Here is a 16,579-nt window from a genome sequence, read left to right as displayed (position 1 = left end):
AGGGCGTGACAGTATTCCCCCCCCAAAGGTACGGACTCCGACCGCAAAACCTGACTCAATAGGGGCGGGTCCGGGTGGGCATCTACTGTCGGGGTCGGCTCCGGTGCGGGGTGAAGTACCCACTCCGCTCGCAGATACGTCATCTTCCATGGCGGCTCTGGTGCGGGGATCGTCGCCATAAGCTCCGGACCGTGAATCCTTGCTGGAGGAACCGGACCGTGGGTCATCGCCGGGGGCTCCGGACTGTGGATCGTCGCTGGAGGAACCGGACCGTGGATCATCGCCAGAGGCTCTGGACCGTGGATCGTTGCCGGAGGAACCGGACCGTAGATCGGCGCCGGGGACTCCAGACCGCGGATCGTCGATGGAGGCACCGGACCCTGGATCGTCGCCGGCGGCACCGGACCATGGATCGTCTCCGGAGGCTCCGGACCATGGATCGTCTCCGGAGGCTCCGGACCGTGGATCATCGCCGGAGACTCCGGACCGTGGATCGTCGCCGGAGGCTCCGGACCGTGGATCGTCGCCGGAGGCTCCGGACCGTGGATCGTCGCCAGAGGCTCCGGACCGTGGATCGTCGCCGGAGGAACCGGACCGTAGATCGTCGCCGGAACCCTCGCAGGAGGCTCTGGACTGCAGACTGTCACTGGAGACTGCACATAGCTCTTTATCATTTTTTATGTGTGTCGGCCTCATGGTCTTCATCAGAGCTTGTCTTTCTTTGGTCATGCAGTGTGTCATAGTAGGATTGACAACTTAACCTTCAACATGTGAAAAGACGTCCACAGAGACCTTTAGCACCCTGGAAAGCCACCCATGTCACGGCTCTCTTTACAGGGTCGACACAGGAAGTAATCCATTACACCTCTCCTTTCCCAGTCCTTCTACTTCTCCCCAAATCCACATTCATAACAGTCAGCTACAGTGCCTTGCGAAAGTATTCGGCCCCCTTGAACTTTGCGACCTTTTGCCACATTTCAGGCTTCAAACATAAAGATATAAAACTGTATTTTTTTGTGAAGAATCAACAACAAGTGGGACACAATCATGAAGTGGAACGACATTTATTGGATATTTCAAACTTTTTTAACAAATCAAAAACTGAAAAATTGGGCGTGCAAAATTATTCAGCCCCCTTAAGTTAATACTTTGTAGCGCCACCTTTTGCTGCGATTACAGCTGTAAGTCGCTTGGGGTATGTCTCTATCAGTTTTGCACATCGAGAGACTGACATTTTTTCTCATTCCTCCTTGCAAAACAGCTCGAGCTCAGTGAGGTTGGATGGAGAGAATTTGTGAACAGCAGTTTTCAGTTCTTTCCACAGATTCTCGATTGGATTCAGGTCTGGTCTTTGACTTGGCCATTCTAACACCTGGATATGTTTATTTTTGAACCATTCCATTGTAGATTTTGCTTTATGTTTTGGATCATTGTCTTGTTGGAAGACAAATCTCCGTCCCAGTCTCAGGTCTTTTGCAGACTCCATCATTCTTCCAGAATGGTCCTGTATTTGGCTCCATCCATCTTCCCATCAATTTTAACCATCTTCCCTGTCCCTGCTGAAGAAAAGCAGACCCAAACAATGATGCTGCCACCACCATGCTTGACAGTGGGGATGGTGTGGTCAGGGTGATGAGCTGTGTTGCTTTTACGCCAAACATAACGTTTTGCATTGTTGCCAAAAAGTTCAATTTTGGTTTCATCTGACCAGAGCACCTTCTTCCACGTTTGGTGTGTCTCCCAGGTGGCTTGTGGCAAACTTTAAACAACACTTTTTATGGATATATTTAAGAAATGGCTTTCTTCTTGCCACTCTTCCATAAAGGCCAGATTTGTGCAATTAACGACTGATTGTCATGTATTGTCATGTTGTGTCTTGTTCCTGTTCTTTCTCTTCACCCTGTCTCCCTCTGCTGGTCGTATTAGGTTACCTTTTCTTACCCTCCTTCCCCCAGCTGTTCCTTGTCTCCTCTAACTACCTCGTTCACCCCTTTTCCCACCTGTTCCCTTTTTCCCTCTGATTAGGTCTCTATATCTCTCTCTGTTCCTGCTTCTGTCTTTGTCGGATTCTCGTTTGTGTTTCTCATGCCTGAACCAGACTATCGTCGTGTTTGCTGCAACCTTGTCCTGTCCTGTCGGAATCTGCCAGTTCATCTAACCTTGTCCTGTCCTGTCGGAATCTGCCTGTCCATCTGAGCCTATATGTGTTTCGTCATTAAAGAAACTCTGTTTTGTTAATTCGCTTTTGGGTCCTCATTCACGCACCTGACACTGATTGTTGTCCTATGGACAGAGTCTCCCACCTCAGCTGTAGATCTCTGCAGTTCATCCAGAGTGATCATGGGCCTCTTGGCTGCATCTCTGATCAGTCTTCTCCTTGTATGAGCTGAAAGTTTAGAGGGACGGCCAGGTCTTTGTAGATTTGCAGTGGCCTGATACTCCTTCCATTTCAATATTATCGCTTGCACAGTGCTCCTTGGGATGTTTAAAGCTTGGGAAATCTTTTTGTATCCAAATCCGGCTTTAAACTTCTTCACAACAGTATCTCGGACCTGCCTGGTGTGTTCCTTGTTTTTCATGATGCTCTCTGCGCTTTTAACGGACCTCTGAGACTATCACAGTGCAGGTGCATTTATACGGAGACTTGATTACACACAGGTGGATTGTATTTATCATCATTAGTCATTTAGGTCAACATTGGATCATTCAGAGATCCTCACTGAACTTCTGGAGAGAGTTTGCTGCACTGAAAGTAAAGGGGCTGAATAATTTTGCACGCCCAATTTTTCAGTTTTTGATTTGTTAAAAAAGTTTGAAATATCCAATAAATGTCGTTCCATTTCATGATTGTGTCCCACTTGTTGATTCTTCACAAAAAAAATACAGTTTTATATCTTTATGTTTGAAGCCTGAAATGTGGCAAAAGGTCGCAAAGTTCAAGGGGGCTGAATACTTTCGCAAGGCACTGTACATGCCAGGTGTCTGTCTCTGCCAGGCTGTATTTCTATGCATACATCAACCAGCCGTTGAGTTGATCAATAACAAGTCAGATGGAGGTCTCAGAGAGATGGGGGTCTCAGGGGGTCCTGCTTGTTTATTGGACAGACATCTGCAGCTTTTTCTTTCTGTCTTTCTGTCTCTTTGTCTGTATGTGCTCACCTATAACTATACAGAACATGGGGTTGGGTTCGATGGTTGTATTGAGCCAGAGCTACCCAGAGCCAACCTCCAGCACCGCATGGGTCCAAAGAGGAGTAGGATAGAAAGTTGGATAATAGTATCCTAACCCTAGAATGGCAATACATACTTACATGATTAACCCTAACCCTTACCCTTACCGTAACACTCACCCTAAACTTAGCTTCATGTCCACACCCCGGTTCCACCCTAATCCTAACCTAAGCTTCATGTCCACACCCTGGTTCAACCTTAACCCTTACCCCTCCAAATACGGCTCTCCCACTTCCGAATTCCTAATTTGAACCCTGGGTTCTGTATTCATAATCCATCATCGGTTCCTATACATATATCTTCATGTCCACAGATATGGTGAACTGCAGATCTTTAAACTTTTGCCTTCAATTTATTTTTAGTTTCAGATATAGATAGCTGCCTTTTTGTGTGGCCCATTGCATCCCAGTTAACTATAATTACATAACCTAACATCCTTCTCAACAGTCAAACACCACCACTATACAGTACTGTTCCTCCTTCCAGGTCTGTGGAACAGTGGAAGGCAGAGATGAGTAGGAGAGAACAGAGACCAAACAACTCCACTGCTTCTACTGGGGCCGCTCACTGTGTGTCTAATGACTTGGCAGGCAGATACAGCACAGCGGCGAAGCGAGAGTCTCCCCAGGCGAAGAGATACCACATTCATCCTCTGGATGAATTTAAACAAGACTGATCTTGGGCAAATTTTGTTTGTCTGTCTGTGTTTGTCTCCAAGGGGATAACATATTAAATAGTGCTTTGTAATTAGTGCTCCGTCTTATTGGAGACATGGAGGGAGGTGGTTTGGAAACTAAATAAAATATATTACTTGATTTGTATTTGTATTTATTATGGATCCCCATTAGTTGCTGCCAAGGCAGTAGCTACTCTTCCTGGGGTCAGGCAAAATTAAGGTAGTTATACAATTTAAAAAACATTACAGTACATTCATTACAGAATTCACAGCACACTAAGTGTGTGCCCTAAGGCCCATACTCCACTACCACAAACTAGAACACAAAATCCATGTGTATGTGTGTGCATAGTGCGTATGTTATCATGTGTGTGTATGCATGTGTCTGTGCCTATGTTTGTGTTGCTTCACAGTCCCCACTTTTTAAATCTGATTCTACTGCTTGCATCAGTTACTGATGTGGAATAGAGTTTGATGTAGGCATTGCTCTATATAGTACTGTGCGCCTCCCATAGTCTGTTCTGGACTTGGGGACTGTGAAGAGACCTCTGGTGGCATGTCTTGTGGGGTATGCATGGGTGTCCGAACTGTGTGCTAGTATTTTAAACAGACAGCTCAGTTCATTCAGCTTGTCAACACATCTTACAAAAACAAGTAATGATGAAGTCAATCTATCTTCCACTTTGAGCCATGAGTGATTGACATGGATTTGATTAATGTTGGCTCTCTGTGTACTTTTATGGGCTAGCTGTTCTGCCCTGTTCCGATCCAACTGCAATTTTCCCAAGTCCCTCTTTGTGGCATCTGACCACACGACTGAACAGTAGTCCAGGTGCAATAAAACCAGGGCCTGTAGGACCTGCCTTGTTGATAGTGCTGTTAAGAATGCAGAGCAGCGCTTTATTATGGACAGACTTCACCCCATTTTAGCTACTGTTGTATCTATATGTTTTGACCGTGACAGTTTACAATCTAGTGTTACTCCAAGCAGTTTAGTCACCTCACTTGCTCAATTTCCACATTATTCATTACAAGACTGAGTTAAGGTTTAGGGTTTAATGAATGATTTGTCCCAAATACAATACATTTAGTTTTGGAAATATTTAGGACTAACTTATTCCTTGCTACCCATTCCGAAGCTAACTTCAGCTATTTGTTAACTGTTGTAGTCGTTTCAGTCGCTGTAGTAACTGACATGTATAGTGTTGAGTCATCTGCATACATGGACACACTGGCCTTACACAAAGTCAGTGGCATGTCATTAGTAAAGATTGAAAAAAGTAAGGGGCCTAGATAGCTGACCTGGGGAAATCCTGATTCTACCTGGATTTTGTTGGAGAGTCTTCCATTATAGAACACCCTCTGTGTTCTGTTAGGCAGGTAACTCTTTATCCACAATAAAGCAGGGGGTGTAAAGCCATAACACATAACTTTTTCCAGCAGCAGACTATGATCGATAATGTCAAAAGCTGCACTGAAGTCTAACAAGACAGCCCCCACAATCATTTTATGGCAGATGAACCTGTAGCCATATTACTTCAACGCTATTTAACATTAGATCGTCTCTAAGCTTTACAGGAATGTGGTTCTGAATATAGACCGCAACACCGCCCCCGTTGGCATTTCTGTCTTTTCGGTAAATGTTATAACCATGTATTGCTACCACTGTATCATCAGAGATATTATCTAAGTGAGTTTCAGAGATAGTCAGAATATGAATGTCATCTGTTACAAGCAAGTTATTGACTTCATGGACCTCGTTTCTCAGGCTGCATATGTTAATATGAGGCTTTTTATTTTGCATGTTTCTGTGTTGCTTGATTTTTTTAATTATCAAGGCACAAGGCGAGACCCATATGCAGACACAGGAGGCAGATGGTTGGAGTCTTACAGTGTTTAATAATCCAAAGGGGTAGGCAAGAGAATGGTCGTGGTCAGGCAAAAAGGTAAAAACCAGATCAGAGAACAGGAGGTGCAGAGTGGCAGACAGGCTCGTGGTCAAGGTAGGCAGAATGGTCAGGCAGGCGGGTACAGGGTCCAGAAACGGTCACGCCCTGACCTCAGAGATCCTTTTTATGTCTCTATTTGGTTTGGTCAGGGTGTGATTTGAGGTGGGTATTCTATGTTCTATTATTTGTATTTCTATGTTTTGGCCGGGTAGGGTTCTCAATCAGGGACAGCTGTCTATCGTTGTCTCTGATTGAGAACCATACTTAGGCTGCTCTTTTTCCCACCTGTGTTTGTGGGAAGTTGACTTTGTTTATGGCACATAGCCTTTAGCTTCACGGTTTGTTTTGTAGTGTTTATTGTTTCGTTTGGCGTCTTTTCTAATAAATAGAATATGTGCACTTACCACGCTGCACCTTGGTCCTCTTCTTTTAACGGCCGTGACAGAGACATGCAAGGGTCAATACCGGGAGGACTAGAAAAATGGGAATGGCAAATGGTGTACAGGAAAAACAAGCTGGTTGACTTGACTAAACATACAAGACGAACTGGCACAGAGAGACAGGAAACACAGGGATAAATACACTGGGGAAAATAAGCGACACATAGAGGGGGTGGAGACAATCACAGGAACAGGTGAAACAGATCAGGGCGTGACATTTAATGCTTTACTGGGAAGCTTATCAGAAGTAGACTTGCTCATGTTATTTATATTGGAGCTGATAGTGCAGGGTGAGCTGCACAAAGTGGTTTCCCTACTATTGCACACTGCCTCAGTGCTAACAGTGTAACTCTGGTTCATAGGCTCATGATTACTGCATACAATAGCTGTAGGCTCAACAGAGGTATTCAGGGCAATTAGGGGGACATACATTAAGTTACTTATATTGTGTCTGCCAACGCCCATAGGATAATGTACATTTGATGCAGCATTATGACGACTCATTGTCGCAATAGTAGGGATTAACTGAGCTGGTCTTAGCTCATTGATAATCAATATTTCAATGCAGCCTTGAAATGCGTGGACAGAATAAAGGATGATTTGGATGGACTCCGTCATTCCTGTAGAGTGTCTTTTGTTTCCAGAAGGTGTCAAAGTTATCTATAAAAGTGAAACCAGCAGAGCTACAATAATATTTTAGCCAGATCAGTAATACCAGTAGCCTGCTGAATCTTTCACACCCGTGGCCCAATGATGGTACTTGGCCTGAGTCTTTTAATGCTAAAATCAGTTCTTTAAAATCCATTTTGCCCCCAAAGAAAAACAGAATCAAATGAAAGATCAAGTTCACACTCCAGTGATCGTGTCATTTACAGTAAAACATCTGCTTGGTAAGACTGGAGCCAGCATTAATTGGATTAATTAACAAATGTTCACTGCACACTCAATGTTATGTTTGTATTCTTCCCTCTGATCGTATTTAATTTAATTACTGATACAGTTGGACTGTATCACTGACTTGAGGAAGCATCCATTATTTTTAGACTATACAAGACTGTACAATAATGTAACTTTACAATAATGTAAATGGATCAATGAGCTAAGACCAGCTTTTTTCCATCTACGTAACATTGCAAAAATCAGAAACTTTCTGTCCAAAAAGGATGCAGGAAAATTAATCCATGCTTTTGTCACTTCTAGGTTAGACTACTGCAATGCTCTACTTTCCAGCTACCCGGATAAAGCACAAAATAAACTTCAGTTAGTGCTAAATACGGCTGCTAGAATCCTGACTAGAACCAAAAAATGTGATCATATTACTCCAGTGCTAGCCTCCCTACACTGGCTTCCTGTCAAGGCAAGGGCTGATTTCAAGGTTTTACTGCTAACCTACAAAGCATTACATGGGCTTGCTCCTACCTATATCTCTCTGATTTGGTCCTGCCGTACATACCTACACGTACGCTACGGTCACAAGACGCAGGCCTCCTAATTGTCCCTAGAATTTCTAAGCAAACAGCTGGAGGCAGGGCTTTCTCCTATAGAGCTCCATTTTTATGGAATGGTCTGCCTACCCATGTGAGAGACGCAAACTCGGTCTCAACCTTTAAGTCTTTACTGAAGACTCATCTCTTCAGTGGGTCATATAATTAAGTGTAGTCTGGCCCAGGAGTGGGAAGGTGAACGGAAAGGCTCTGGAGCAATGAACCACCCTTGCTGTCTCTGCCTGGCCGGTTCCCCTCTTTCCACTGGGACTCTCTGCCTCTAACCCTGTTACAGGGGCTGAGTCACTGGCTTACCGGGGCTCTTTCATACCGTCCCTAGGAGGAGTGCGTCACTTGAGTGGGTTGAGTCACTGATGTGATCTTCCTGTCTGGGTTGGCGCCCTCCCTTGGGGTCGTGCCGTGGCGGACATCTTTGTAGGCTATACTCGGCCTTGTCTCAGGATGGTAAGTTGGTGGTTGAAGATATCCCTCTAGTGGTGTGGGGGCTGTGCTTTGGCAAAGTGGGTGGGGTTATATCCTTCCTGTTTGGCCCTGTCCTGGGGTGTCCTCGGATGGGGCCACAGTGTCTCCTGACCCCTCCTGTCTCAGCCTCCAGTATTTATGCTGCAGTAGTTTGTGTCGGGGGGCTAGGGTCAGTTTGTTATATCTGGAGCACTTCTCCTGTCCTATTCGGTGTCCTGTGTGAATTTAAGTGTGCTCTCTCTAATTCTCTCTTTCTCTCTTTCTTTCTCTCTCTCGGAGGACCTGAGCCCTAGGACCATGCCTCAGGACTACCTGACATGATGACTCCTTGCTGTCCCCAGTCCACCTGGCCGTGCTGCTGCTCCAGTTTCAACTGTTCTGCCTTATTATTATTGGACTATGCTGGTCATTTATGAACATTTGAACATCTTGGCCATGTTCTGTTATAATCTCCACCCGGCACAGCCAGAAGAGGACTGGCCACCCCACATAGCCTGGTTCCTCTCTAGGTTTCTTCCTAGGTTTTGGCCTTTCTAGGGAGTTTTTCCTAGCCACCGTGCTTCTACACCTGCATTGCTTGCTGTTTGGGGTTTTAGGCTGGGTTTCTGTACAGCACTTTGAGATATCAGCTGATGTACGAAGGGCTATATAAATAAATTTGATTTGATTCAATTTGATTTAACTGCACAAAGCTCCTCTTTGTGAAAGTAGGGCTCTACTGGCTATACACTGTGTTCTCCATAAAAACCCTGTACTGGTATTCTTTCACCACTCTCCCTTTCACAGTTTGGACCACCTGGTGGAGTTGAATCCACAGATGGAGGTTGGTAAAGGGGGAGGGGTGTCACAAAAGAGTCCCCACCTGGTGAGGAGTGTGAGGTGTTAATGTACTGGCAGTGTTTGTGAGTGTGTATGTGTTTGAAGGTGTGTGTTTTGATGTTTATGGATATGTCTGTTTAGGATTGTGGGTTTGTGTACTACTGTGTGTGTGTGTGTGTGTGTGTGTGTGTGTGTGTGTGTGTGTGTGTGTGTGTGTGTGTGTGTGTGTGTGTGTGTTTGAGGTTAACCTCATATTGTTTTCTGATCAGCTGCCTGAGTCTCAGGTGGCAGTGTTTGTCTGTTGGGGTCTCCGTACGGGGTATAAATACCAGAGGGCGGAAGAGAGGGACAGACAGAAAGAGATCCTTCCCATGGAGTAACAATCCATAGTGGGAGACACACCAAGCCAAGAATCAGCCCAAGGCCCAGAGATAGACACAAACATACACACACACTGTGCAGGCTGTGACTCCAAGTCCCCCCTGTGCCCCCATGCGGAGAGGAGGCCCAAGGGAACTGACACCAGCTGAGACTGAAAAACAAGGTAAGGGCCCAGCTCTCTCTCTCTCACACACACACACACACACACACACACACACACACACACACACACACACACACACACACACACACACACACACACACACACACACACACAGTGGGTGACTCAGCTGTTAGACTCTAATGAAAGTTCAGTCTGAGAGATACAAAGAGAGCTGGGAGTAAAGCAGACTTCCAAACGTCCCAGGGAAAAATCACACTGGGTACATACACACACAGAGATGGAGAGAAGGAAAATGACACTATGGGCACGCCAATGATGAGACATGGTAAGAGTGTTTGTTCTTTGGTTTAATTGACGTGTTGATAGTGGAGCTACTTGCATGTATATGAATGTACATTGGTTGACATAGCATTGCAAATGTACATTGACAGTCACATGGTATTATTGTATACGAGCAGTTGACTATGAGAATGAGGATGTTGTTGATGTCTTAGCCCTTCAAAATAACTACTTCAGGGTCCAATTGGAACAGTTTCCTCTGAATTCAAGTGGCATATAAAAAATATAGGCCTATTCCTGTATAATTATTTTTCTGAAATGAAAAATTATTTCTTTTTCTGGGTGCTCCAAATGCCAGTAAGAGCCTCCTGGGGCTCCAATTCTGTCTCCAGCCTAGAAAATGACTGATAAAAGTGATTGACAGCCCTCCAGGGATAGGTGTGTCCATTTATACATTTCACAATTCCAAGGCAAAAATTGCCACAGCAGTTCCCTGAGCACCAGGATTGGGGGAAGATAGAAATAAAGTTTGTTTGGTAGTGGATCGATCCCTGAATGTCTCATGCATTTTACAGAAGATCTAAATGCCACTTATGGTACAATACAGAACTGGGTCAGGTCTCAAATGTCCACCCTGTTCACTGGTTTACAGAGGACATTGTACATAAATTCCACCAGATTTAAGTTAAACTGGTTGGACTAGGACTGATAATCTAACTCCTCTCCTCTCCTCTCCTCTCCTCTCCTCTCCTCTCCTCTCCTCTCCTCTCCTCTCCTCTCCTCTTCTTTCCTCTCCTCTCCTTTATTCCTCTCCTCTCCTCCAGAGCCGTTGCTGACACTATGGAGGAGACATATGCCCCCCGGTGCTCCATGCCGGCCGAGCTCCATCATCCCTACTCCAAGTTCTCAGACTGGAAGTTCAAGCTGTTCCGGGTCAGGTCCATGGAGAGGGCCCCACTGCCCGGGGAGATGCAGCTAGAGAGAGGGGCCTTGTCTGGTGTTGTGGCCTCTGCACCCCTGGGGGAAACTGTGGGGGATGTGGTGGGTCTCCCAGGGAGTGTGATGAAGCTTTGCCTGGGGGGTAAGAGCAAGGAGAACGTAGAGGGCCCGGGAAAGAGAGTGGACCTGAAACTCCAGGAGATGGACACACACATGAACCACCTCAGGTCAGTCGAGGAAGTGGAGTGTTTTTTAATCAGCGACAAGCTCTGAAATGTACTTTCACTCTGTTTAAAACATACTGGAAGATCAGAGACAAACTTTTGGTTTATGTAATATCCATATTGTGTGTGTGTGTGTGTGTGCAGGTGTCTGTGCCGTCTCTGTGGCGGGGCCCTGAGGAAAGCCAAAGGTCCAGAGCATGAAGTCCAGGGGCTTCTGGACGAGGCTAGCATGAGTGCCCTGCGTAGGATGGGCTGCAAGGCCACCAGCTGGCCAGAGGTCATCCTCAAGGTCTTCAAAGTGGACGTGGCGGGGGACATGGAGGTCGTCCATCCACCATTCTTCTGCCAGCGCTGCTGGACATTGGCCATGCGAGGAGGGGGCTTCTGCAGCTTCTCCAGGACCCATGTCCCTGGGTGGAGACCCCACACCACCCTCTGCCTCCTCTGCCACCCCAAGAAACCCTCACTACAGAGGAGAGGGAGGAAGAGGAGGAAGCCTACTCGTGGAGCCCAACACCTGGCCAAGAGGACCAAGTGGGACCTCCAGGATAATGCTGCTATTGTTGGTGAGAAGAGAGCCTGGAGAACAGTGATAGATCCTCCCCAGGGACCTGGACTTAGACCCTGGGTGAGATCCAGCGTCCAGAGAGCTCAGTGGGTGAAGAGCATCACCCTCTGCCAGAAAGAGCACCTTAGTGCCAGACTGCTGTCCGAGGACCTCCCTGTGGACTTCCTGAGCTCAGTCACCTGTCAGGTGTGTGACCACCTGTTGTCTGAGCCCGTCCAGTCCCCCTGCAGACACCTCTTCTGCCGCAGCTGCATCGCTAAATATATTTACTCTCTGGGCCCCCACTGCCCGGCTTGCACCCTGCCCTGCGGCCCTGCCGACCTTACTGCCCCAGCTAAGGGCTTCCTGGGGGTCCTGCACTCCCTGCCGCTGCTTTGCCCCAGAGAGAGCTGTGGGGAGCAGGTACGGCTGGACTCCTTCAGAGCCCACTGCTTGGGTCACCATCTGGAGGAAGTGGATGGGGACCACAAGTCAGCGGAAAATAGCCTGGACAACTTCCTGCCTGTCAACAAAGGGGGAAGGCCCCGACAGCATCTCTTGTCACTGACGAGGCGTGCCCAGAAGCACCGGCTGAGGGACCTGAAGACCCAGGTGAAGGTGTTTGCAGAGAAGGAAGAAGGTGGAGACACCAAGTCGGTGTGCCTGACCCTGTTCCTGCTAGCTTTGAGGGCTGGAAACGAACACCGGCAGGCAGACGAACTGGAGGCCATGATGCAAGGTAGGAGTCTGGACATTCAGTAGCTCACACATACAACAAATATGATCTAATGTAATCACAGGATTTGAGCCACTTATTGTTGAGATTCGAGTATTGCATTTGTTCAAAGATGCAGTTCACATAAACATTGACAACTACCCACTCTGTGGGATATTTGTAAATGGAAAATCTTGTTACACATTCTGTCCTCTCGCTCCTCTCCCTCTCTTTCCCTCTCTCACCCCTTCTCTCTCTCGCTTTCTCTCTCTCGCTCTCACCCCCTCTCTCGTTTTCTCCCCCCTTCTCTTTTCTCTCCCCTTTTCACACTCTCTCTAATGCACAATAACAACTCTTGTCAACAACATCAGCACCACTTGTATCTGCAAATTATACAGGCAGCATCGTACTCCACTCTGGGGAATAGAGGCCAGCTGGTGTCTGTTTTCATCTGCAGCCAATACATCAGTTTATGGCAGCTTCACTGATTCACCCTGCTGTCCTCTGCATAACGTTCATAATGACAGCAAATGCAGGGGTGCAATTAAGAGATATTCCATACTGAAATTATCATCAGAGTGCTAGAATTAACTAGTGACTGAGGTCGATGACAGCTCTCTCATTCATAAACATGTCTTGGTACTCATAATACATAATATCTGCCTTTGTTTCTCTCCATCACTCTCTCACTCTCTCTCTCCGGCTCCAGGCAGGGGCTTTGGCCTGCATCCTGCTGTGTGTCTGGCCATCCGGGTCAACACATTCCTGAGCTGCAGCCAGTACCACAAGATGTACCGCACCGTCAAGGCCACCAGTGGGCGCCAGATCTTCCAGCCACTACACACCTTACGCGCTGCAGAGAAGGAGCTCCTCCCAGGCTACCACCCCTTTGAGTGGCAGCCGGCTCTCAAGAGTGTGTCCACATCCTGCCATGTGGGGATCATTGATGGGCTATCAGGGTGGATCGCTTCGGTAGACGACTCCCCAGCAGATACAGTCACGCGACGGTTTCGCTACGACGTGGCCCTGGTGTCAGCCCTGAAGGACCTGGAGGAGGACATCATGGAGGGGCTGAGAGAGCGAGGCCTGGAGGACAGTGCTTGCACCTCGGGCTTCAGCGTTATGATCAAGGAGTCCTGCGATGGTATGGGGGACGTCAGTGAGAAGCATGGCGGAGGGCCGGCCGTCCCGGAAAAGGCTGTGCGTTTCTCCTTCACCATCATGTCCGTCTCTATTCAAGCTGAGGGAGAAGATGAGGCGATCACCATTTTCCGGGAGCCCAAGCCCAACTCAGAGATGTCCTGCAAGCCGCTAAGCCTGATGTTTGTGGACGAGTCGGACCACGAGACTCTCACAGGCGTCCTGGGGCCTGTGGTGGCCGAAAGGAATGCTATGAAGCACAGCCGTCTCATCCTGTCTGTGGGCGGCCTTTCTCGCTCCTTCCGCTTCCACTTCCGGGGCACGGGCTATGATGAGAAGATGGTGCGAGAGATGGAGGGTTTGGAGGCCTCTGGCTCCACTTACATCTGCACGCTGTGTGACTCCACTCGGGCAGAGGCCTCCCAAAACATGACTCTCCACTCTGTCACCCGCAGCCATGACGAGAACCTGGAGCGCTACGAACTTTGGAGGACCAACCCTCATTCTGAGTCAGCTGAAGAGCTGCGAGACCGAGTCAAAGGCGTCTCTGCCAAGCCCTTCATGGAGACCCAGCCCACACTGGACGCCCTGCACTGTGATATCGGCAATGCCACTGAGTTCTACAAGATCTTCCAGGATGAGATAGGGGAGGTCTATCACAAGGCAAACCCCAGCCGGGAGCAGCGTCGGAGCTGGCGGGCCGCCCTGGACAAGCAGCTGAGGAAGAAGATGAAGCTGAAGCCTGTGATGAGGATGAATGGGAACTATGCACGGAAGCTGATGACCCGGGAGGCAGTGGAGGCAGTGTGTGAGCTGGTGTGCTCAGAGGAGCGTCAGGAAGCTCTGAGGGAGCTGATGGGGCTCTACATCCAGATGAAGCCTGTGTGGCGCTCCACCTGCCCGGCCAAGGAGTGCCCAGACGAGCTCTGCCGGTATAGCTTCAACTCCCAACGCTTTGCAGAGCTGCTCTCCACCGTCTTCAAGTACAGGTATGACGGAAAGATCACCAACTACCTGCACAAGACCTTGGCCCATGTGCCAGAGATTGTGGAGAGGGATGGCTCCATCGGGGCCTGGGCCAGCGAGGGGAATGAGTCTGGGAACAAGCTGTTCAGACGGTTCAGGAAGATGAATGCCCGCCAGTCCAAGACCTTTGAGCTGGAGGACGTGCTGAAGCACCACTGGCTCTACACATCCAAGTACCTGCAGAAGTTCATGGAAGCTCACAAGGACTCTGCCAAAGCTCTGCAGGCCACCATTGACACTGTGGGGAGTCAGGAGACACAGGAGGATGCTGACATGTCACTGGATGTCCCAGACTTTTGAAAAAAATAAATAATTTGACATTTCTTTGGAACTTTATGGATTACAGGAGGGATATGTTTTAGCAGGAGCATGTCTAATTCTAATCTGTCTGTACTGTACTGTTCTGCAGGGGTGGTCTGGGACCAAAAATCAGTCCTGGCATTCCTAGCATGTTAGCCCAGTGTTTTCCTTGAGGCCCACACAGCAGCCCATTTTTTTCCTCTAGTCCCCCACACCAGCAAAACATTTTCCCTTGAGGCCCCAATTATTAGCCAGATAATGATAATTTTGTGCAAAAAAAACCAAAGTTAGACATGTCCACTAGGCTAAAAAATGGACCCGCTAGTATAGCATTTCCACGAAAAGCCAGATGACCAGTGCGCCCCTGCTGTTCTGTTTTAATCTTAATATTTACTCTACAATATGAACTATGTATTAGTAGTGATGTAAGAGGAAGATACTTTATTCTGTAAAAACATTATTATTAATTGTCATAATCCAAAAAAGGTGGCACTTTTTTATTTGATTCATTATTTACTCTAAGGACATTTGAAAATATTTTTTACCTTAAATTTAATTTCCATACATAATTCCCAAATGTTGTTGCATTTTATATTGGTATTTTATATTAGTTCATAATAATTTGATAGTGTTTTATCTCTGGGTGCCTATGAAATGTGGGACAGTTTATTGTATTGCATGGGTTATGACACATCCATGAATTTATCCAGTGGGTTTATTTATGGGAACAAATGAAAGCACTGTAAGTCATGGAATGGAAATTGTGATAAAGGAGCTCACATTTATGATCAGTGTATTAGTTTATCTCCAGTCCTGGAGCAAAATGGAATCATATAGACTCAAATTGTCTTCGTTTCAGGGCTGCCATCTAAAAATATTGCTTTAGAGCTTCATATTTGGGTCCTGAAGTCCAAAATGGGGGCCTGGGTGACTTTGAAACCATCTTTATCTGTTTTAGCATTTGCACAGTGAAGGAGAAATAATACCATTCTACCTCTTTTCATAAAATAACATATAAACAGCCCTTTTTGTTGACCGCATGAAAATGCAGTAGGCTCCATTACTAGGCCTAACACCTCTAGGCTTGACAGAAGGATGTTTTTAGATGATCTTTATTGAATCCTCACACACCCTGGTTCTATGCTTCTTCTGGAGCGAGTAAACAGGGAAGCAAGTGAGCCTTGAGGGGAACTGAAATGATTTGATAGTTTATTTGTTTGATTGATTGATGTTATTGTTTATCTCTGATGACACCATTTTGAGTTGTGACAGGCAATTTTTATATTTGACACATTAAGTGTTCTAGCTCTATTTTACTGTCATGACTTTAACCTGATGATGTACAGATTTTCATAATGTATAATATTTAGTTTAAACAACAGTCACATAATAACATCACGTTTTACATGACGGTATGTTAAATAATGTAATTTCCATTATTAAATTGCGTTTGCTTCATGAAGGATGATGGATATGGTTTGTGTGAATCTCATATCAGCGGTGTATTCAATCTGTTGCTTTGTCATGTTTCAAGTGTACATTTAAACTCAGGAAAATAACAACTGTTGCCAAAAACACTCACTCATTTGTTTTATTTGAATGAAAATAATGATACGTATACCTGTTGCACATTTGTTCACTGTTCACTTGTTTAATGTGTTTGTTCATTTGATTTGGTGGTTTTATTGGCCTTTATTGTTTCACGATTACTGAAGTATTTGTTCATACCTCTCTACAATACTGTTAATGTACTGAAAATGTAGCAAACAATTTATCACACTATTAAACTTATTCAAAATATTTGTTGATTCTGCCATTGATA

The 16,579-nt window shown here is 46.4% G+C and overlaps 1 protein-coding gene across 3 annotated transcripts; it reads left to right on the top strand.

Annotated features, from left to right (window-relative positions):
* Positions 1 to 9,434: 9,434 nt before the first annotated feature.
* rag1 (recombination activating 1) lies at positions 9,435 to 16,528 on the top strand. Of its 3 annotated transcripts, NM_001124737.1 has the most exon segments (5): positions 10,707 to 11,032; positions 11,174 to 11,477; positions 11,479 to 11,508; positions 11,511 to 12,315; positions 13,001 to 14,757. In NM_001124737.1, coding segments are annotated over 5 exon segments (3,222 nt in total).
* Positions 16,529 to 16,579: the final 51 nt, after the last annotated feature.

Source organism: Oncorhynchus mykiss, chromosome 2, assembly GCF_013265735.2.
Source record: "Oncorhynchus mykiss isolate Arlee chromosome 2, USDA_OmykA_1.1, whole genome shotgun sequence".
In the NCBI taxonomy this organism is placed as follows: domain Eukaryota; kingdom Metazoa; phylum Chordata; class Actinopteri; order Salmoniformes; family Salmonidae; genus Oncorhynchus; species Oncorhynchus mykiss.
The sequence above is the reverse complement of the archived record's forward strand: the minus strand, read 5'-3'. Positions and strand labels throughout refer to the sequence as shown.